General features: G+C 41.0%; 1 protein-coding gene and 1 long non-coding RNA gene across 2 annotated transcripts in view; one reads left to right on the top strand and one right to left on the bottom strand.

Moving 5' to 3' along the window:
* The first annotated feature begins 353 nt into the window (after positions 1-353).
* On the top strand, positions 354-14,140 carry LOC142068668 (uncharacterized). Its single transcript, XR_012664588.1, has 4 exons — positions 354-3,651; positions 9,087-9,133; positions 12,797-12,865; positions 13,992-14,140. It is a non-coding gene; the product is annotated as an uncharacterized LOC142068668 (long non-coding RNA).
* A 1,385-nt stretch (positions 14,141-15,525) lies between these two features.
* Positions 15,526-21,869, bottom strand: part of DYNC1LI2 (dynein cytoplasmic 1 light intermediate chain 2) — a 47,744-nt gene continuing 41,400 nt past the window's right edge. Inside the window, exon 13 of the mRNA XM_048870597.2 lies at positions 15,526-18,555. Coding sequence (XP_048726554.1) covers positions 18,452-18,555 — 104 coding nt within the window. The 3' untranslated portion in view covers positions 15,526-18,451. The remainder of the gene's footprint in view (positions 18,556-21,869) is intronic.

The following is a 21,869-nucleotide window of genomic DNA, read 5'->3' as shown; positions in this document are numbered from 1 at the left end:
CCATGTGATGGATTAAACAAGTCTTTAATTAACGGAACATATGGCATATCATGCAATTTCATCATGAGCTCTGCAACACTTTCGTCTCTGCGAACACTGGGCAGAGCAATATTGCAGAGAACTGGTAACCAAGGTAGAGAAGATTTAAGTGTGCCTGAAATGATATGCATGGTGGAATTAAGTTGTAAATTGATCATCTTTGTCTGAGATGAGCGAGCCCATACTGGGCCGCAGTACTCCGCCGCTGAATAACAGAGAGCCAAGGCCTAAGCGCATAACATTTGGGTGTTGACGCCGCATGTCGGTCTGGCCAGTTTTCTGAGCAGGTTGTTGTGCATTTTGACCTTAGTCGTTGTCTTGTCTAAGAGATGAAGGGGGAGGATTATGAGATCAGTTTGCAAATATTTACGAAGGGTAAACAAGAAGGAAAAACAGGAACTATTTATGGTAGTAGATGGCAGTATAACCAAGGCGCTATCTACTCTGTGGTACGGCAGATCAGAAAACAAATCATAATGAACTGTAGATAAAAAATGGGAAAACATCTCACAGTGTTTTTTCTTTTTTCCAGACTCCCCTACTCTGTGACAAGCTAAACTTCAATTCTGCAATAGTCTGGCACAGCAAACTGGCAGTTTTACAATATCAGTTAAGTTAAAAAGATTAAAGATTTAGGGTGGGATTGTCCCAAAAAAAGTGAAAAACTGGAAAATCAGTGGAAACTGAGGTCCAGATCCTCTGAAAGTACTTAACTTCCTTTGGGCAGTTTTGAAAAATCTCACCCTTCAATAAAGATTTAAAACTTCAATTTAAGTGTACATGTATTAAATACAAAAATTAGTACAAATATATGAAGTCAGTATAGTGGCCTATGTGTTGTTTTGCTACTAAATTCGACTTATTTTGTGCTGTCCCCTCCACACTTTCAGTTTTCATTTTGCCATAATCTTTTGTTTGGTAATACATAATAGTGCAATAAATTTCAGTTGGCTATTACAACCATTTGGGAGGAGACTTTTGGCATCCCGGGCGGGATCAGAGGCAATTAAGTTGTGTGGGATAACCAGATTTGTTGGATATTTTACTGCTGATCAGCAGTGATATTTAACAAGGTTGAAAATTTTCTCAGTTTTCTTTAGGTTTCAAAGTTGATCCATTGAGATTACAGGGCAGTTTAAACCTCTTAGAACTACAGTTACAGAATGTCTGTAAACTAAAGAAGACACCACTGCATTAGTTTGTACTCTGAACATTTTCAGCAATATCTTCTGTGAGGGCTAGAAATATTTTTAAGTGAAATTTTAAAGTGGGAAACGCAGTTCAAAGGCAAGGGGTAGATTTCACAGCCACAAAAATCACTGTCTATGTATGGACCTAGGAGAGAGAACACTCGGGGACACATTCCATTTTTTCTATAATGTACACAAAAATTCTGTCATATCCAAGGAGAGAGATGCAACATAATCTGCCAAATAAATGTATATAAATGCAGCTGCAGACATTTTCTAAAATCTTATATATTCAGAGAGTGTGTGCACATTGATAGTACTGTCAGAGTGACTGAACTGAGAATTCAAATGTGGAGGGGCTAAAACCCTTACATGACCTCTCCTATGCAAAATATATATTTGCAATTGATACCATCAGGTATATTCCAAAAGCAAATATTTGCTCTTCTGATATATCTTTATTATCCAGAGATTTGAGTTTTCATTGGCAGTTAGTGATGTTTTAGCAGTAGCCAGAGAAGGCTGGGCAATCCCCCTTCTAATTCCCCACTTTCACTTTTAACACCTGTACAGCAAAGTTCTTGTTTTTTTTCGTGAAAAGAGATAATGAGTGTACACCGGATGTGTGATCCATAGAAGGCTTGATTTCTAGAAAGCAGGCAAACTCATTTAGGTATCCATCCCATGCAGAGGAAGGGGCAAGAAAGTATGTATTGAGGAGAGAGGGAATGATCCTACAACAACTCACTCAGAGTCCACTACAGAAATATGAACATGGGCAGGAAATAACACAACAAAATAGCCATAATTAATAATAAGAAACCCAGTAGAAACTAGGAAACCGCACTAATATACTACAGTAACCAGAGTAGACAACTAGCAATATTAATACTGTTACTCAAAAGAGTCTGTTTTCTCCAATGTCTGCAAAGGAACAATAATCAAATACAGAACTTAAAATAAAATTATCCTAGAAGTTGCCTCTTTCTAGCCTTCCTTTCCTTACCCTTCCCATCTCTCACTCGTTCTCTGCCTTCTCACCATTTTTTCTCATTCACATTTCTATACAGTGTATTCTCTTATATTTATTAGTCCTTTCAGGACTTCTGTAGAACTCTCTCCCTCCACCACCATCTGTCAGCTGTCTTCTTCCCTTGACCCACTTGGATTTCCACACTTAGGATTTCCTTCTTTGCCACCTTTGTTCCTTCCCCTGTCCCCCAGGATTTTCCCCCCACTCCACCCTGGGATTCTCCCCTCCCCTCTTTTGGATTCCCCTTTATCCTCTCTTTCCCTCACTCCCATGGGATTCTCTCCACCATCCCCTCCACTACTTTCCTGGAATTTTCTTCTCCCCTTTTGTCACTCCTTACAAGGCCCCAAGAAGCAGGACCACAGTGATAGAAGAAGAGAGATGGCAAGAAGCTGGGGACCCTCCAAGGCAACAGGTATGTCTGTCTTACTCTTCATGCCTTACTCTCCTTCACTGCAGGGTTAGCAATGTGAGGAGGAAGAGACTGATGCTGACAGGCCAGTGGGGGTTGCAATATGGCTCCTCTGCACTCTACGGTGGTGCTGGAAGTGGCTTGAAAAACAGCTTTTCTGCCTCCTCCCAAATGCTGGATAAACTGGGGGGCAACAGGACCACAGGAATAAATGCAGAGCTGTCCTACAAGACTGTTAGATCATAGAATTGTCTCACAAGGGAAATAAGAACATAAGAATGGCCCTATTGGGTCAGACCAAAGGTCCATCTAGCCCAGTATCCTGTCTTCCAACAGTGGACAGTACCAAGTGCCCCAGAGGGAATGAACAGAACAGGTAATCATCAAGTGATCCATGCCCTGTCACTTATTTTCAGCTTCTGGCAAACAGAGGCTAGGGATGCCATTCCTGCCTATCCTGGCTAATACTCATTGATGGACCTATCAATAGCGGGATTCCCATTGCCTGGGACATACATGCCAAGCATGGCAATGTGCTAGTTTAAATCCTGCACTGGCAGGGGCTGGACATGATGGACTAATAGGTCTTTTCCAGCTCTAATTTCAATATTTCTATGAGTCCACAGGGAAATCCAAATAGATCTCACAAAGCTCCTTTGCTTGTGGGAAACATCAGAGCTAAGTGGTTGCCGCTGCATGGTAACTTCATTCTGAATTCTGTTTAACATAAATAGGTTCCACAGCTGCTCCTGAAGCACTGCGGCTTTCACAGCTCAAAGGGACATTGTTAATGCCACATTTATAATTTGTTAAGGAGTGTGTGGAGTGGAATATTTACAAAATTGCCATGAACAGAATGGTTTAAAGCAAAACATTTACAAAATCAATTAACATTATTTTGAATGATCCCTTGTCATTTCAGTCAGGACATAATAGCATGCTGCAGGAGAACCCGCCGCCCGCTGCTGTTGGGGAATGTGAGTAAAACACAAGTGGGAGGCCACAGCCTTCCTGTGTGGCGTTGGACCAGTCACTTAAATCCTCCATACTATCGCTCTGTGAAATGGGGAGCAGGGGGATAGGGAAACTTCATAGTTATAGAGCATTTTGAGAGCTGTTGATGAAAGCACTGAAGTGCCCAGTATTATTTATGATCAAAAGTGAGCAAACGTAGGGAGAAGAAAGCATGGTTAATATTCTTTCCATTCTGGTAATCTCTGGTTATTTCTAACAGTGGTGAGGAATGTTTCCTAACAAGCTATGTTGACAGTGTCCTTCTAACCCATGGTTTAACAGACTGGGCACCAGCATGCACACCAAACCCTGCTTGGTACCACGATCAGTACAGTACAGTGTGCTTCCTGGATTGCCGTAGAGGGCATGGAGTCAATACTGAGCCATACTGGGGGGATTCCTTGGCATTCTTATGGAAAGGCGGGTGAGCTGGCTTCCCTGGACCAACTTGGCAAATGTGGGTTTTGCCGACATTTAACAAAGGAATCCTTGCCTGATACAGAAATTTTGCTATATAGTGTTTGAAAACGCATACATATGTATTAAATGTATAAAATACATTTCATATATTGATCCAGAGTAAAGTTTATTGCGTTCATCCAAAGCAGATTTTGTTACTTTAAGATAACTTTTTAAAAGAAGATTGTGACCTCTTTGGGGCAGAGTCTGATTTCAGTGTGTGTGTTACATACATAAAGGAGCTAGCACAGTGAGACTCTGATCTATGACTGGGGCTTCTAGACACTACCACAATACAAATACTAAATAAATAATAATAAGACCACTGCATCTTTCCAGGATGATTTCACATCCGGATGGAATTTAGCAATACCTTAGTAGGAAACAAATAATAATGCGGGAGAGGGGAAAGAGGGACGGAATTTGATGCATGGATCTACAACCAATGGATAAGACTGAAAAACTGAAGGGCAGTTTTCGTTCCAGGAGAATAAAAGTTATAAAGGAGAGAATGCTGAGATCAGGCACCGACCCTGGTCAAAGATTCATATGAGCACAGAATAGATAATCCAGCCTTGGACAGAATTAACTGTTACCTATCAGAAAGTATCTCCAATACTATGGCTATAGCTTAAAGCCAATCAATAATCCAGTCACAAAGAGCAGAGGGAAGAGAATCCATAACTGTATGTTCTGTACCCTTATAACTGAACAAAATAGCTCGTGTACCAGCTGTTCATATATAAGATTTACAGCCTTTGGTAAACATGTGGACAACTTCAGATTAATAGAAACCTATATAAAAATGAAGCAAATATTAAATATATTGAACATCACAATAATTACATTAATTACGTTTTTAACATTTTCAGAGCTAAAATATTTGATTCAGTTGTAATTAAATACAAATGTCAACCTAAAAACTAATTTTAAAAGTTGTATTTTTTGGTGTTAATGCATTTGAAATATTTTAATGATTACATATAAAATGCTGTAGATGTGAATAGTGCTTATTTCAGGGAAAATGAAATTTGATTTCTGAAGCAGTTAGAACCCAATTCAAACAGGAAAGTAGCATCCATGTAAGTACTTGAAAAGAGCTGAGAGTTTCTTTAAGAAAACATGCTAGTATTTCCACATGACCTACTGAAGGGAAGGAGCACTGGTATGCTGCCAAATTCCAAGAGAGCTGAACAGTGATTAGAGTTTAACTTCAGCATAGGAGAGAAATGTTTTCCTTTGATATCCCAACTCTAAAAAATTCCACAGCCCTCTCACTTCTCAAGTTCAAAAACATCCAGTAAATACCAGTAAAGGAATTTCACTTGGGAGAAACTTCCAGTGTATTTCAATTTCTTAATTCAGCAAAACTTCCAATAATTTTTCACGCCATGCAGACACATAGCATGCCAATTTATGTGTGTGCGTGTAATTCTGTAGCCCTGAGCAGCATGGGAGCCCAGCTGATTGTTTTGCTAAATCAGATTTAGAGATTACTACAGTATAGTGGTAAGGACAAAGGCCTTCATCCTGCTCTCACTGAAAGTATTGGCACTGACCTTCCATGGAAGCAGAATTGAACCATGGATGGAGGCTGGTGCAGCAATCCAGGATTAACTTGCAGGGGAAGAGTGCAGCTCACAGCTCTAGCTCAGTCTCAATTTGCTAGGGCTGTGGAAGTAGCAGACAGAACCCCCAGGGTGGGGGCAATGCTGTGTGTCACTTGGTGCTGATCCCTCTGGCCAACTCAGGAGCAGTTTTGATGGACCTTGTAGAGAACTGAGTTCAGTCCTCAGCTAAAGGGCTAGGCAGGTTGACGAGGGCAGGGGAAAGAAAGTACTGTGGGGGAAAAGAAGGATCCAATGAGGATCCTTGAAAGGCTCAGACATGGTTGAAAATTAAATGCTCTTTTCTCAGACCTACAGGTCTGCCTAACTTACCTTGGATATGTACTGAACAGCTTTCCAAGGATATAGAATAACAGACGGCATTCACCAGTGTCTGACAGGCTCTTTGGCCAGATAGCCTCATCAGAGGTTGCACATGTGACTTGTGCCTGAAGGTTCTGCCAAATATAGGCCTTAAAGGAAAACTGCATTTAATTAGTTCATCCCACCTTTTACAAGTTCACATGGTAAGCAGACCTGTTCTCAGTGCATAAATAAGTGAGGGGCTCAGCTGCAAAACATGAATCTGGATTTAGATGTAGATTCCTTACCCAAACAAATGAAAAGGCCTGAGAGGTTTGGTTCTCTCTATGAAAATGCTATTGGTCAGTTACAATAATCATTGTTTTACACATTTGTATTGATTTCAATATTTTACAACGCACTCATGTTAGAGTATAAAGAGAGGCTACCGACTAGGAAAGACAAAGGCAAACATCCCCAATGGAGTTGCCATAAAGTCACATACAAAAATTATTCTCAATGGGTCAAAAAGTTCAATAGATGTTCTACTCACAAGACAAAAACATTTAATTTTAGGAATAAATCCCAGGATCTTCAAATAAATTCAGGAATAATATGTTGTGCAAGTGCAGATCCCCTAATAGAGAGAGCTAGTCAATCCTATTCATTGTCATACTCTATACGCTGAATCAGCTATAACCCCTCTACCTGTATAATTTGAAAAGAGCTCTTCACCTTTGTTTCAGCCCGTCTGAGCTGAGTAAAGGGCCAGAGCAGCCTAAAGGGGACCTAAAATCCCTCTGTGCAGCTGGGGGCGGAGTTCCCCAATGCAGGCACTGGGGGAGAAAAGCTGCCCTCCCAGGACCCCCTCACAAGCCCTGGCATGTATGGAGTATGTTGGGGAGGGGGGCTGTAGTACCAGTACAGCAGAGATTTCAGGCCGTGCTTTGGCTCAAAGGGCACATGGGATGCTGCTGTAACATAGCCAGTCCCCTAGAGCTGTCTAAATTATGCCAGGGGCCTCTGCAACTCCCAGAACTGCCCAGGGTCAGGAAGGCCCATGAGTGGCTTCAAGCCACCATAGGCCCCTCCCATTCTGGGCTGCAAGTTCTGTGCTGCACCTGTTAAAGCAGGGGTGGGAAAACCTTTTGGCCTGAGGGCCACATCTGTGTATGGAAATTGTATGGCGGGCCATGAATGCTCATGAAATTGGGGGTTGGGGTGCGGAAGGTGGTAAGGGCACCAGCTAGGGGTGTGGGCTCTGGGGTAGGGCCAGAAATGAGGGGTTCAGGGTGTGGCAGGGGGCTCCAGGCTGGGGCAGAGGGTTAAGGTTGAGGGGGTGAGGGCTCCAGCTGGGGGTACAGGCTCTGGGGTGGGGCTAGGGATGAGGGGTTTGGGGTGCAGGAGGATGCTCCAGGCTGGGACTGAGGGGTTTGGAGGGCAGGAAGGGAATCAGGGCTGGGGCGCAGGAGGTCAGGGGTGCAGGCTCTGGGCATCGCTTACCTCAAGCAGCTCCCGGAAGCAGCGGCATGTCCCCCCTCCGGCTCCTACCCGGAGGCGCAGCACTGGCCAGGTGGCTCTGCGCACTACCCCATCCACAGGTGCCGCCCCTGCAGCTCCCATTGGCCGTGGTTCCCGGCCAATTGGAGCTGTAGGGGTGGTGCTTGGGGTGGCAGCAGCATGCGGAGCTCCCTGGCTGCCCCTATGCGTAGGAGCCGTAGGGTGGACATGCTGCTGCTTCCAGGAGCCACGCGGTGCCATGCCACGTGTGGAGCGGGGCAAGCTCCTGACCCCATTCTCTGGCTGGAGCGCCGGAGCGGGTCAAGTGGGAGCCTGAGGGCCGGATTAAAATGTCTGATGGGCTGGACGCGGCCTGTAGGCCATAGTTTGCCCACCCGTGTTAAAGGAACAGCAAAGAATCTCACCTATGTGTTTTAAGTAATGGTAGAAGATTCAGAGCTTTTGGGGATGCCTTTTTATCCTTTATCAGTAACTGTCCAGAAGTTCCAATATCTTTTGAGCACATCTAGCTGCCTCCCCTTCAAAAAAAAAAAAAAGAAGCACCACAATTAGTTAATTGGATTAGTTAGGACCTGATTCTGCAAAGATTTACAGATATGCCTAATTTTATACACTGTTAGCACTGGAACTAGTCACAGTGTGTAAATCTTCGCAGGATCAGGGCTTTCTTTTGTATCAAGCTTGGCAAAGCAGGGCAAAGGGAGAGAAATCTACTACAAAAGAGTTACATTTGAAAGTGTTTCAATAGAGTTCAATGGGTCTGACACTTCCCCACTGACACTGTCATTCATTATCACCCTGAAAAGGTATAATAAATATTTGAAACAGATATAGCTCCTTTCATCTCCAAGGACTGCAAAGCACTTGCAAACTATACACACTGTTATTCACACGCCTCTGGGGTGAAGGCAGCAGACAAGTGAACAACTACACAACCGTGAGGGGAAAAGACAAAGACAGTTGAGGAAAAAATTCCTCCTCTTATGAAAAGTGCCATGGGTCCTTTAATGGTGCTGGAGAGCAGGCAAGACCTTGGGTTAGAATGTTTCCTCTGAAAGAGTCCAACAAAATAAAGTGTGTTGAAAAAATAAGTATATTCAATAGCTTTCTAAAAGTGGGTTGGGAAAGGCTGCAATGCTTAGTTTATTCCTGGCAACCAGTGCCTCTTACCTTGGGAAAATATGTACCATTGGGTAGAGAAAAAAGGTAGTTTTCCTTGAACAGTCACATGAAAACACAGGCAGGAAGGGCAAGGTCAGAAAGCAGTATGAGTGCAGTCATGCTCTCCATGTGATGTGTAGTATTTTTATAGTGAGAGAATGAAGTATATAGGATACAACCAAGCTTTTGGAATAAAAGTTCTTTGGCGGGGGGGGGGGAAGGTGGGGGGAGTTGAAGGGAGGAAGCAAAATTATGTAAACCATTTTATAAACTGTCAGAATTTTAAAGGCTCCATCGCAGGTTTGAAGAAGGATGAGGTTCATTTACTACATTCTTTCTTTCCATAGACAAAAGGGGCCAGTGAAAATGATTGACTGCAACTGTTTTGTAAGAGGTTGGTGTTATGTAACAAATCCAATTCGTTCGCTGCTCAGATGGAGAAATGCAAATATTTGTTTATTTTTAATGGGACTGCTGTTAACTTCAACATCATTCTTCTGTCTCAATGTATTTTAGCTACTATTGTTACAAATGACACCTAGGATTACCGTAACTGAAACAGACTAGAGAAAAAATATTTCCTTGTTTTTTCTGTGTGTTTAATTTCTACATTTGACAGTAATTTTTGTACAGTTTGGCTGTTTCCCCGGTATAGTAATTTCTGTTGTTTATGTGAGTCTTTCACACAGCAATGGGGAGAGGGGAACATTTAAACAAATAGGAAAATAGCAGCAAAACTGGCTGAGAGAGACTGAGGCAGGTGTAGGACCTGAAATCTAGTCAAATTAAAAATGAAAATGAAAGTAGTTTAAAGTTAGCAGAAACCTTTAAATGTGTGTGCACTGTATTAGTTTGCCATTCAAATTCAGAGGTGGTTTGAGGAGGGTTGGTAGCCTTTTGCTTCCACCCCCAATAAGTGGCATTTACATTGTTGCCAAGAGAGCGCTCCTGCTGACAATGCGCTGTTCACACTGGCACTTGTCTCAGCAAAACTTGTGTCTTTCGGGGTGGGGTTGGGGTTAACACCTCTGAAAGACAAAAGTTTTGTCATTCAATTGCCAGTAGACCTCCTCCCTATCTACTGCCTTCCGGGGTGTGTGGATTACTCAGACTGCCAGGAAAATCCCTCCTGTCTGCTTGTCTCTTTCTCTGGATGTGGGCATAGCGGGAGCCTGCTCTCTCACTCCAGCCAACCATCAGAAAGTGGAGTGTCTTCAGTGTGTTGTGAGTACATAGCCATCATTTGAAGAAAGTGAATCAGTAATTAGGAACCAGGGCAAATCCTATGTTCTTCAAATGTGAAAATAGCTGGTTGCTTGCTTTGTATGCCTCCCTCCCTCCATCACTGTGGTGCTTACCTCACTCTCCCTGCCTCCATGATTATCTCCATCCTTCCCTTCAGGGATTCCTAGTTTTCCTTTCTTTTCCTCCTCCATTGTCCTATTAACTCACCCCCTTCTATCACTTCCCCTCCACATAAAAAAGCCTCTGCTTTTGGGGGTGCTATGGATCTAACAAACTGAGTGCCAGTCACCCTGAACCCTTTGCTTGTATGTTCTATCCCTTTCCCAAAGAGTTTACAATCTCATGCCACACTCCTGTGAACATTTATGCAACTGCATATCTTTATACCGACATAAGTAATTTTACTGAGTTAATGGGATCGCACACAGGGATGTTTCTAAGACCAGCCATACTGGGTCAAATCCATAGTCCATCTAGCCCAGTATCTTGTCTCTGGGAGTGGCCAGCGCCAGAGCTTCAGGGGGTGCCTACAGAACAGGGCAAGTTGGAAAGTTCCAGAAGTCTTCCCCTCCCAGCTTCTGGCAGCCAGAGGTTTAGGGTCACCTCCAAGCATGGGGTTACGTCCTACGTTCCCTGTAAGTTGCGTGGCCACGCAGCAGCTCTCAAGGGCAGTGCAGGCGCCCCTCCTTCGGCCCAGCCCAGGCCCACCAGAGCTGCCGGGGACAGGAGCCCCTCCTTTGGCTCGGCCCAGGCCCACCGGAGCAGTTGCAGCCGGGGAGAGGCGCCTGTCACCCAGCCCTGAGCTGCTGCGGTGAGAGAGAGGGCTGGGGGAGTCCTCTCTTCCCACTGCAGCCTGCATCCCACACCCCTCATCCACGGCCCCACAACAGAGCCTGCACCCCAATCCTCTGCCCCAGCCCTGAGCCCCCTTCACACTCCAAGCCCCTCATCCCTGGCAACACCCCAGATCCTTCACCGCTAGCCGGAGCCCTCACCCCCTGCACCCAACCGTCCTGCACCCTAAACCCCTCATCCCCAGCCCCACACCCCCAGCCAGAACCCTGGCCTACCCTGAGACCCCTCCTGCACCCCAATCCCCTTATCCCCAGCCCCACCCCAGAGCCTTCACCCCTAGCAGGAGTTCTCACCCTCTGCACCAGCCCTGAGTCCCCTCATGCCCCCCCCAAACCCCGCACTCCCAGCCAGAGCCCTCATCCTCATTGATAGATAAGTTCATGACAGAGAGTCTAAGGGTATGTCTACACTACTCAGCTTTTATAGAACCCAAACCACCAAAAAAGAAAATCAACCTTCGCTGGTGGCATCTGACACAGATGATGAAAATGAACATGTGTCAGTCGGCACTGCTTTGGATTGTTGTGGCAGAACCCATCATCAACATGGATGCATGTCCCCTGGAATGGTGGTTGAAGCATAAAGGCACATACAAACCTTTAGTGCATCTGGCATGTAAATATCTTGCGACGCCTGCTACAACAGTGCCATGAGAACTCCTGTTCTCACTTTCAGGTGACATTGTAAACAAGAAGTGGGCAGCATTGTCTCTGCAAACGTAAACAAACTTGTTTGTCTGAGCGATTGGCTGAACAAGAAGTAGGACTGAGTGGACTTGTGGGCTCTATAATTTTACACTGTTTTATTTTTGAATGCAGTTTTTCTGTACATAATTCTACATTTGTAAGTTCAACTTTTATGATAAAGAGATTGCACTACATGACTTGTATTAGGTGAATTGAAATATACTATATTTTTTTACAGTGCAAATACTTGTAATCAAAAATAAATACAAAGTGAGCACTGTACACTTTGTATTCTGTGTTGTAATTGAAAATCAATGTATCTGAAAACATAGACAACATCCAAAAATATTTAAATAAATGGTATTCTATTATTGTTTAACAGTGCGATTAATCATGCAATTAATTTTTTAATCACTTGACAGCCCTAAAATATAGGAACTGAATTACAGCAATGTATTAAGCTGTGTTAAGTTTGGTTACACCATGTTCTGAGTGCCTCCCCTCTAGATTTCATTATGTGACCCTTCTTCCCTGCTGTCTTTTAGACTGTAAGGAATTTAGGTCAATGGCTATCTGCATTATATTCTTGCATCATATTCAGTGCCAAACATTTCTATGCTACAAGGTTCTTTTTAGAATGTCAAATTTTCTATCAAATAAAATTATATAAAGGATAATATAAATCTGATGTTTGCCCCTCAATATACAATCTGTCAGTTTTTAAAAGTGCATATTTAAGGGTGGATAATAAATCTGGTAAGCTTTACACTTTAGATATCATTGCAATTTCCCTTCAACAAATACTCATTTCTCATATTAAACAGGTTATATTCAAGAATGAGTTAAAGCTGCTAAAATAAGTAAAACTAAAAGCAAAAGTCAGAGCCAGCCTTATGCACATGCAAAGCTAGCAGCTGCTGGGAGTTTCAAGTCCCGTGTATGATATGCAGAGATCTCCTGCAGCAGGAGGAGGCAGCTCCTCACTGCTTCTATACTCTTGGCTGTATAGTAGCCCAAGTTTAATGATGGGCTTGAGCAACACTGTCAGATAGCCAGCTCACAGAGCTGATTCTCCTCCTGTACAGCTAATATTGACTGCAATAATGTTTTGACTGCCAAACCCCACATTCGCTGATGAATGCCTTATTTGTTCTAAAAAAAAATATGAACTGAAACCTTAATCTGAATGTAATTTTTCAGTTGTCTTTTGGGGTCTGTCAAAGTGTTTCTTCATTAATTTGATGGTTATTTAAAATTTTGCCTATTTCCAGCTACATTCTCTAGCAAACGATGTTATTCCCTGGAGACGTTTTTCCTATGATCACCAAGAAAAAAAATCAGTAAGTGAACATGAATAATTAGAGTAAACATTTATTAAGATTTTTAATGTATTAGATGGAGGAAGTAAAAACATTTAAGTTTGGCTTTGTCTGGATGAGAATACAGGAGTTAAAACAGACAGGAGTCTGGAGTAGTATTCAGTAGTAGTCACTGCTCCTGTGTATGAACTGAAGAGAGACACTGGATTTATGGCTTATTACAACAATCTGTAACCTGCTTAGCCCCTCCCCCTAGCTTTTTTTCTTTTCTTTTCCCCCTCTGACTGGAGGGGTGTTTACGGACCATTTCACCTTTGAAATGTGTTAACTGCTTATGCTAAGCAATCTGTTCCACCTTCCATTAGCTGGTTTCAGAGTAACAGCCGTGTTAGTCTGTATTCGCAAAAAGAAAAGGAGTACTTGTGGCACCTTAGAGACTAACCAATTTATTTGAGCATGAGCTTTCGTGAGCTACAGCTCACTTCATCGGTGAAGTGAGCTGTAGCTCACGAAAGCTTATGCTCAAATAAATTGGTTAGTCTCTAAGGTGCCACAAGTACTCCTTTTCTTCTTCCATTAGCTGTGACACTGAGTACACTTCCCAGACCTAAAGAGCTGTCTAAGCTCAAAAGGTTGTTTCTCTCACCAACAGAAGTTGGTCCAATAAAGATATTTCCTCACCCACCTTGTCTCTTCAGTGAAGACACTCCTGCTGTTTGCCAGGCTGAGACATTTCTCTTTCAAACTGTGGTTAGCATGGGAAAAACTGCTTCTTTATACCCAGAGTATGATACTGATCAACAGCAGCAGGGTAACAGGCACGATATGGGCATTCTTCCTTTTTTGCCAGTGTTTTCACGCTCCTTTTGAAAACTGTCACTTCAGTGATGCTGCAGCTGGAAATGGAAAACTCTTCTAGTTGCCTATAGTACAAAGTTCTGTGCACAAGAATAAAGATACTGGGTAATTCTCTTACTGCTAATAAACAGTTCATGTTCTTTCTGAATTTCATTGTATTGGTTTCGCCCATTTCTTTTCAAGGTTTGCTGTGCTACATTCTTTACTGTACATTAATGAATTAAAATTAAAAGTGAGACATGCTTAAGTTTATCCTATATAATCAATAACTCATATTATTGCTGCACAGGGCTTCAGAAGGATTGAATTCAGCAAAAACTCTATTGTAGAAACCCACCAATCTTGGCGTGGAAGGCAGCTATTTTAATGGGGAAATGACCAAGGAAATCTAACATATGTTGGAATAGTCAGAATTTTGGTGAGTGACAAATAATGGAACAGGTGTCTAAGGTATAAAAGCCAGTTTTCTTAGAGATACTGAATTCTTGGTTATTTCTAGAAGTGTTTCCCAAACTTGGGACGCCGCTTGTGCGGGGAAAGCCCCTGGTGGGCTAGGCCGGTTTGATTACCTGCCGCGTCTGCAGGTTCGGCCAATCGCGGCTCCCAGTGGCGGTGGTTCGCTGTGCCCGGCCAATGGGGATGCAGAAACTGGTGCGGGCCGAGGGATGTGCTGGTCGCTGCTTCCCACAGCCCCCATTGGCTGGGCACAGCGAACTGCAGCCAGTGGGAGCCACGATCGGCCGAACCTGTGGACACGGCAGGTAAACCAACCAGCCTGGCCCGCCAGGGGCTTTCCCTGCACAAATGGTGTCCCAAGTTCGGGAACCACTGCTTTAAGCATAGGAAATCAAGTAAGAAAGGGTGTGCACTGAAGCCAAAACAAAATCAACTTTTAGTAGATTGAAGGAGGGGCAGCTCTCACCATATCAGCCAAGGAGAGGGAGTTGTGGTGAACCACTGCTTGCTCAAGACAAGGAAAGGGGAGTTCCTCACTGCTTTTAGCAGAGAATGGTGAACTGCACTGCCCCTGCAACTCCTTACTTTAACCCCTAGTAACTTGGGTTCTAGTACTGCTGACCAAAGGCCAAGTCTACACTTGGAACGCTTGGCTGGTATAGCTGTAATGGTATACTATAATGGCAAAGCATTCCTAGTGTGGATGCAGCAGGTTATACTGATAAACTGTGCTTTTGCTTATTCCAGCCCCTCTTCCCCACCCCCCGACCAAAATAAGCTATACTGGCAAAACCCGCCAGCTATGTTGGTTAGGGCATAGGTGCTAAAAAATTGGTGGGTGCACCCAGCAGCTCCCCCCGCCCCCCCGCAGCTCACCTCCGCTTTGCCTCTGCCTCCTCCGTGAGCTCGCCTGCTTTTCCCCCCCTCTCCCTTCCAGCCCTTGTGCCGCAAAGCGGCTGTTTTGTGTGGCAGGGAGGAGGGGGAACATGGCATGCTCAGGGAAGAGGCAGGGCCAGGGCGGGGATTTGGGGAAGGGGTTCAATAGAGGCAGGGAAGGGGCGGGGAAAGGGTGGAGTCAGGGCGGAGCCGGGGGCACGAGCATCCACTGGCACCGGGGAAAGTTGGCGCCTATGGATCAGGGATCACAACATAGTAAAAATGTGTAGTATACCCATGGCCTTTCTCATGTAAACATCTCCCACTAAATTCAGTGCAACTGTTGCATGAGTAAGATATGCAATGGGACCCTTCGATAATAAAGCCAGTGATGTTTCTCAGCTATGTCTGCTGTTCCCTACATGCCTTGAGATTCTGTCCCCTTCAATAAAGTACTAGAATTTGTCTTGTCTAACAAAAAAGGCACAACATTTTAAGCAGTCTGGATTCGTGTTTATTGAAGCCAGTAACTAAAGACGTCCTCATTTTTGCCAGCACTAGAAAGCAAGATTCCACATGACTGCATACTGCACCTGGTTAAAGCCATACAACTGGACTAAGGTTTGTGTTTGATACATCTGCAGTCCTAACTGTAAGTTAAAAAACATCAATAAACTTAGTATACAGGACAGTTAACTTTCATTTACAGCATGTATATTGTTAAGTTCATGATGTACAGAGCAGTCACCTTCAACGTAGTTAAATTAAATAAAATATGACAAATTCTGTTCAGTTTAAACAGTTTCTAAAACGCCAATAAAAAAGTGCAAACTTAAAATCAAGCAGCATAACCATAGCATTTTTATGGAGGGCCAATCCTTAACCTTTATACTTGCCTTATCTTCAAGTTGATAAGTTATTTTATTTTCTTGAGTTTAAACAGAACAGTAGATGCAATCACTATAACGCATATAAATAGTCATATAATAGTTTTAACAGTCCACCATACAAGTGTATACTGCAAATAAAATTAATTTTATTTTAAAAGGTAAAGGCTGTTTGCAGTTTGGCCTTTGGTTCCAATGCTTGAAAACACCAGAAAAACAACTGTGCAGCTCTCCAAAGTTGCTAGACTTTGGCAAACAGTGGACACTACATTACTTACAACTTTCTTCCAATGAACTCGGAGCATTGACTTGCAACGAAGAACTAGAAATCAAACTTCTGTTTTGTTGGAAGCATCTCTTTACACAACTGACAAATTGTATAATACGTTACTGGCTTTTGCTCAGTTTTAGTAGATCTAACAAAGTATACTTAAATTGTAACTTTTAGCCATATTGATACAGAAAGTGCTTATCAGTTCAAACGACAAAACATTAATACAAATATGCAGTTTTGAACAGGTTTCATTACAACTGTATACCATTAGAAACACGTGCTTTTTCAATTTATGTGTCTTGCTTTTGATGTTTTATTCCCCAATCTCAATATCACCAGGACAGTATGCAATTGCTTCTTCTGGTGTGGTAACAGGATTTTTTATTTATTTTTTTTACTTCATCTTGTCACTGGCACCTGTTACACCAGGCAGTACAACCACACAACCTATCTGCTGTCCACAGCCTCTCAGTTTTCAACCATTTAGACAAATGTGTAACTCAAGGTCATAACATTAAAAAAGTAAAAAAATGGAAAAAAATATATTTTCAAGAATAAAACTGGCACAAGTAACATGCTTTTATGTTAATGTTTGTCAAAGAGGCAAGTAAATACTCTTAGCTTTCTAGATAATGTTTAGACAGACATAAAAAACAGGAAAAAGCCAGCCTCTTGATTTAACATAGGATTTGAAGTTATGTCCAGGACTGTGTTAATCATTAATCTAATTCTGTATATTTAAGTAATGATATATATTAGGGAAGCTATATCCAGACATCAGATTTAGTACAACAAACACGTTCATATCAATAAAAAGTAAACTGTGTCATTCAAATTGTGGTTTTTTTTCCCTTCAAAGCACAGAATATGCTTGATACAGTTAACTTATGGTAGTGTTTATGTGTAAAACAAAATATACCGTGATAAAATCAAAGTGCCATTTCAGTAACTGAAGAAGTGTTTTACAGAACATTGGTTTGTAGTGACCAAGGACACTACTCCATATAGCAACACGGGACAACTGCAACTTTCCATTTGAAAATGCTACATTTAAGGAAAAATACAAACTGAACAGTCACTGGTTCTATATTCTTCAGTGTACACATTCATTCTCTTCAATTTATTGTTAGAATTGGAGAGTCTGCTGCAGATTGCAGCCTACCTGGCTGGAACAAGAACCTTGAAAGTCTATAAACTTACATAGGTATAAGGCAGGAATCAGTCTAAGCTTGGTAGCCGTTGCTTAATTACAAACAAGAAGTATTTGAGTATTCTGTAGCACATTTCATTTTGGGAAAATGATATGTCACCCACCACTCTTAGGCTAGCCTCTTGGCATTTAAAAAAACAAGGCAGGAGCAATCAGAAAACAGGATTTGAAATTAAATACAATTGACAAAACTACTGATTTTAAAATAAAACCAAACAGTGACTGTTTGTACTACAGTGCACAATAAGTTCCAGCACCTTCTAAAGACATCACACTCTGTGCCAGGCACTTGGATCTAAGCAAGTTCTAGTTTCTCCCTGTGTTAGCTATACCAAAAAGGGCATCCCCACATTTTATACATCTTTTGTTAAAGACGCAATTTATAACAAGAATAATTCCCATGATGCTTAGTGTTTGGCTTGGAAATTCTCTAATTTTAAGAAGTCTTTTTAAACAGTGATTATTTGCCCTATGTTGACCACAGGATTTAGTAACTGTGTTCCCTCTCCAGACCAGTCAGCATTCTTTATTCCCACTGAGCCAAATCTTGCGTCCCCCTACTAGTGCTGCATTTCCTACCTGGATTTCTCTTTCCTCTATCTAATTAATGCTGTGCTATATCACCACCTTTCCAAGTACACCAATGTGTTTGCTAACGTACAAATGGCCAATTCCTGTAACTCTGAAAAGGGATTTCATGTCTTTCTTGCTTTGCTTGCAGTCAGTAGTAATATTGCAAAAGGAATTCTGCATTTTGCTTCTCTGTGCTCTTCATAACAAGAAATTCAGCTGCTGATGTACCTGCTTATCTCCAAAATCAAGAGAATTGCCCTATATAAACTCTAAATGGTTATCTTATACAGAGGGATTTTATATGCAAACTTCCTGAATGTGCACTTTATACTGGGACAAGCCAATGAAGTTTTAAGTTCATTTCCCCTGTCCCAAGAAAACTTATAGCATCTGCCATAGCAGAAAAAACCTGGTCTGATCAGATCAATATACATAGTTATTTGGTCATTTACATATACATTTTTTAAGCGCTATCAAGCTTCATTCTCTGTTGGAGAGTTTGCTGTTACCATGGAATCGGGCTTGCGAGTCATTCTATCCAGTTCTTCTTGAACATTTGTCAAAACAGTCTTTTGCCCTAAAGAGAAAGGACAAATAGTAAGTAATATAGTTGAAATGCATTGTTTGAAATATCAGCAGCACAAATATTTGTAATAATTGTTTCAGTCGGTATTTTATTTAACTTCTCATTATTTCATCCATCTTGCTAAGAACATAGGGCCTAATCCAATTTCCAGTTGATGCCTATAGAAAGGCTCCAAATAACGTCAATGAGAAATAGATTAGGCCTTAAAATAAAAGAGACTGCTGTATAATTCAGCTTTTAAATATGTATGATGTACATTGTTATGACAACTGAAATTTTAACAGCAATCATGTTAAGATGTTTCCTCCAAAAAAACTAATAAGTAAACAATTCTTCCATCATTAGGATGATCATAGTATGTTTGTCATATTGAAGAGTATTTTAAATGGAAATCTTTAAGTATTTAATAAGTTGCACAAGAAAAAAAAATCATGATATATGTGGCACTTGCTACAAAGTGTTACTTTGGTTTTAATCACACTCATTGTTTCCTTCATTATTAACTGTATTGATCTCTCTCAGGAATCAAAAGTTTAATTCACATTCTGCATTTTTCCCGTTTTCCTTTAAGGGGCACAAATTGCACATTCTTTAATACCGCATGAAGTGTTAGAATTTAAATGTGCTGCATTTATTAATTAAAATCAACAGATACTCTAGAGTAGATGTACAAATGGGAGATTTTACCACTCTGATTTTTATACATTAGGAGTAGCATTCAGTTCAGTTATAGACAAATCACTAGCAATTTGTAGTTAGTTTTATTTTCTTCTCTGTTTATGCTTAATATATGAATTAATATTCATTTGTTAGTCTGTTTGTATCCTGGTTTATCACTGTCTGAATATGGACTTGTATATGATATATAATTTTTTTTTTAAGTTGAACTACACAAATGCTAAGGTATAAAAGCAAGAGACAGGCACTCAAAATAAAAAATAGATTAATTATATAACTATGTACAGCTTCCTCCAATAGTCTTTTTTTCATAGCCAAAGAATTTAACAAGCATCTGTTTTCCAGCTCAGAGATGTGTGTAAAATATTAGGTGAATTTTTCCCAGCGTACATGCTGAAAACATTAAGTGGCAAGGTATGACTGCTCAGAGATTTAAGTGTTTTTTCCACAGTACAAAGGCACGACCAAGTTAAAAACAGCTATCTTTAATTTTTGCAAAGGGCTAAAATACAAATGCAAGTTGAAATCGCTTAGCAATATTCATATTAGCAGTACGAGTACTGAAGCATCTGTTCGAACAGTACTTATTTTGAAATTAGTTTGTGCGCACACAAATATTAATACAAAGCCCATTTTTCTTGCATCCTATGAACACCTTTGAGTTAAAAAGGCACAAAGAAACCCTGCTCACAAAACAGAACTAGGCCTAGGTTTGAAGACATCAAAAAGTAAATAAGATGTGCCAGGAGCTGGCTGCAGGAGGGGAGGCAAAGACTGTACGAGCAGTATCTGCCGAAATTAGGAACTTCTTTCAAACATGAGCTGAAAAAAGTTTTGGAAAATAATACAACCCAAAACCATCCTGATGGACTGACATCTGTGGCATTTTTCTCAGCCCAAGACATAACCCTATAATTCCTCCCACTGAAAGTTAACACTGACGGATCTCTTCAAACAATACATTGGGAATAAGTTTACTACTTAAACAAATGTACTGAAGAAAGTGAAGTTCTGACATTTTACACTGTCACTTAATTGCTACTTTGATTAAAATAAGTTAACTACTCTAAACAAATCTGACTGCTGTGATGTAAAGTGGTTCAACAAAACTGTCTGGAGAAAATCTCTGTCTATATTTTAGCAACTAGTGATTTTGGGTACCCAACTTGAGGCACTATAAAGTGTCTTGACTTTCAGAAAGTACTGAGAATCCCTCTTCTGAAAATTAGACCCCCTAAGGGGTTTTCGGGTTGGTCACCCAAAAATCACTACACCAAGACTACTTTAGCATATTTATTAGTGTAGAATAGGATGCCATAGAATAACACATTTTCTAATTTTCTAATTTTCTAATTCGACCAACAGTCATTTCAAGATATGCTCCTCAAGGACCATTTATTGAGCTTTCCTTGAATTTTTTCCCCGTATCCTCAACATCACTGCCTCACAAACCAATGTTATTAGGAGCGCTGAAAGTTTAATTTTGTGCTGCTTGAAAAGAATCAAGAGCACCTACTGTCAGAGAGGAGGTAAGATTTTTCTTGTAATGGAAAGTCCATTGTGTCATTTTCAAAAAGCTATTTATTTTAGGTTTAACACCCACTTCTGCTACATAATGTACTAACACACATTTTACTTTTACACTATCCACCCATATCTCATATATAACTGTTGACAATGTTTATTTTATAGCTAGTGCCTAGTAATGCCCTCTGGATTGAGTTTTCAAGAAGTTTCCATTTTACTGTTGTTGTTTTTTTCCATAAAAACGTTAAAAAAGTATACACCATTTGAACTGAAAATTTTTATGCTCAATCTCTGCCTGAAGGTTTTTTGTTTTAATTTTTGAGCAAAATCCTTGCAGCCATTTGAGCTATGAGAGGATGCAAAATAATATAATGGGAGGGAGAGAGAAAAACCTTTGAATTTTTAAGTTATACCTGCAAAAAATTACATGCCTTTACTGCATGATAAATATTCTATTCTAGTTCCTTTATTACAGTTATCATATTGATATCAGAGTGCCTAAACTTTTTTTTTTTTCCTTTTAAGTTCAGGAAGTTTGGGGTTTAGTCAGCCCTCTGAGGATTTAAACCTGTGGTAATATTGAGTGACTTGAGAAATTTGGAAAAAAGAAACAGGAGCCATAAATTTATCCACTGCATTACGAATAGTTTTTCAAAGTACAACGAACCATGAATTTAATGGAAAAAGAAGAGAGGAAGCCAATACCAAAGTTGAAAGGAGACATGGCTAGAGCAGCAGTAAAGGAAGGTAATCTTGGGAGCTGCCTTTTGGGTGGAATTATTATGTAACTATGTATATTAGAAAACTGATTGCATTCATTTTTATGATGTAGGTGCCAAAATTCCTGAAGGTTTAACTTTTCTATTCCTTCAACCTACTGTAACTGCTCATTAGAGCCACAACTACATATATATGATTGAGTCCTTTGATCAAAGTTGTCAATTGCTTTTGATGATACTTTAATTAAATACTTACTACCGCAACTTTAAGACATTCCTTCATATTCGTTGCTATGTATTAATTTAAATATGAATGCCAGAGAGATTTTAGGGATTTGATTGGAAACAGCAGCCTAAAACAAATAAGCTTTAAATTTCTTC

Source organism: Caretta caretta, chromosome 12 (genome assembly GCF_965140235.1).
Source record: "Caretta caretta isolate rCarCar2 chromosome 12, rCarCar1.hap1, whole genome shotgun sequence".
NCBI lineage: Eukaryota > Metazoa > Chordata > Testudines > Cheloniidae > Caretta > Caretta caretta.
Note: the sequence above shows the minus strand (reverse complement) of the source record. Positions and strands in the feature narration are given on the sequence as shown.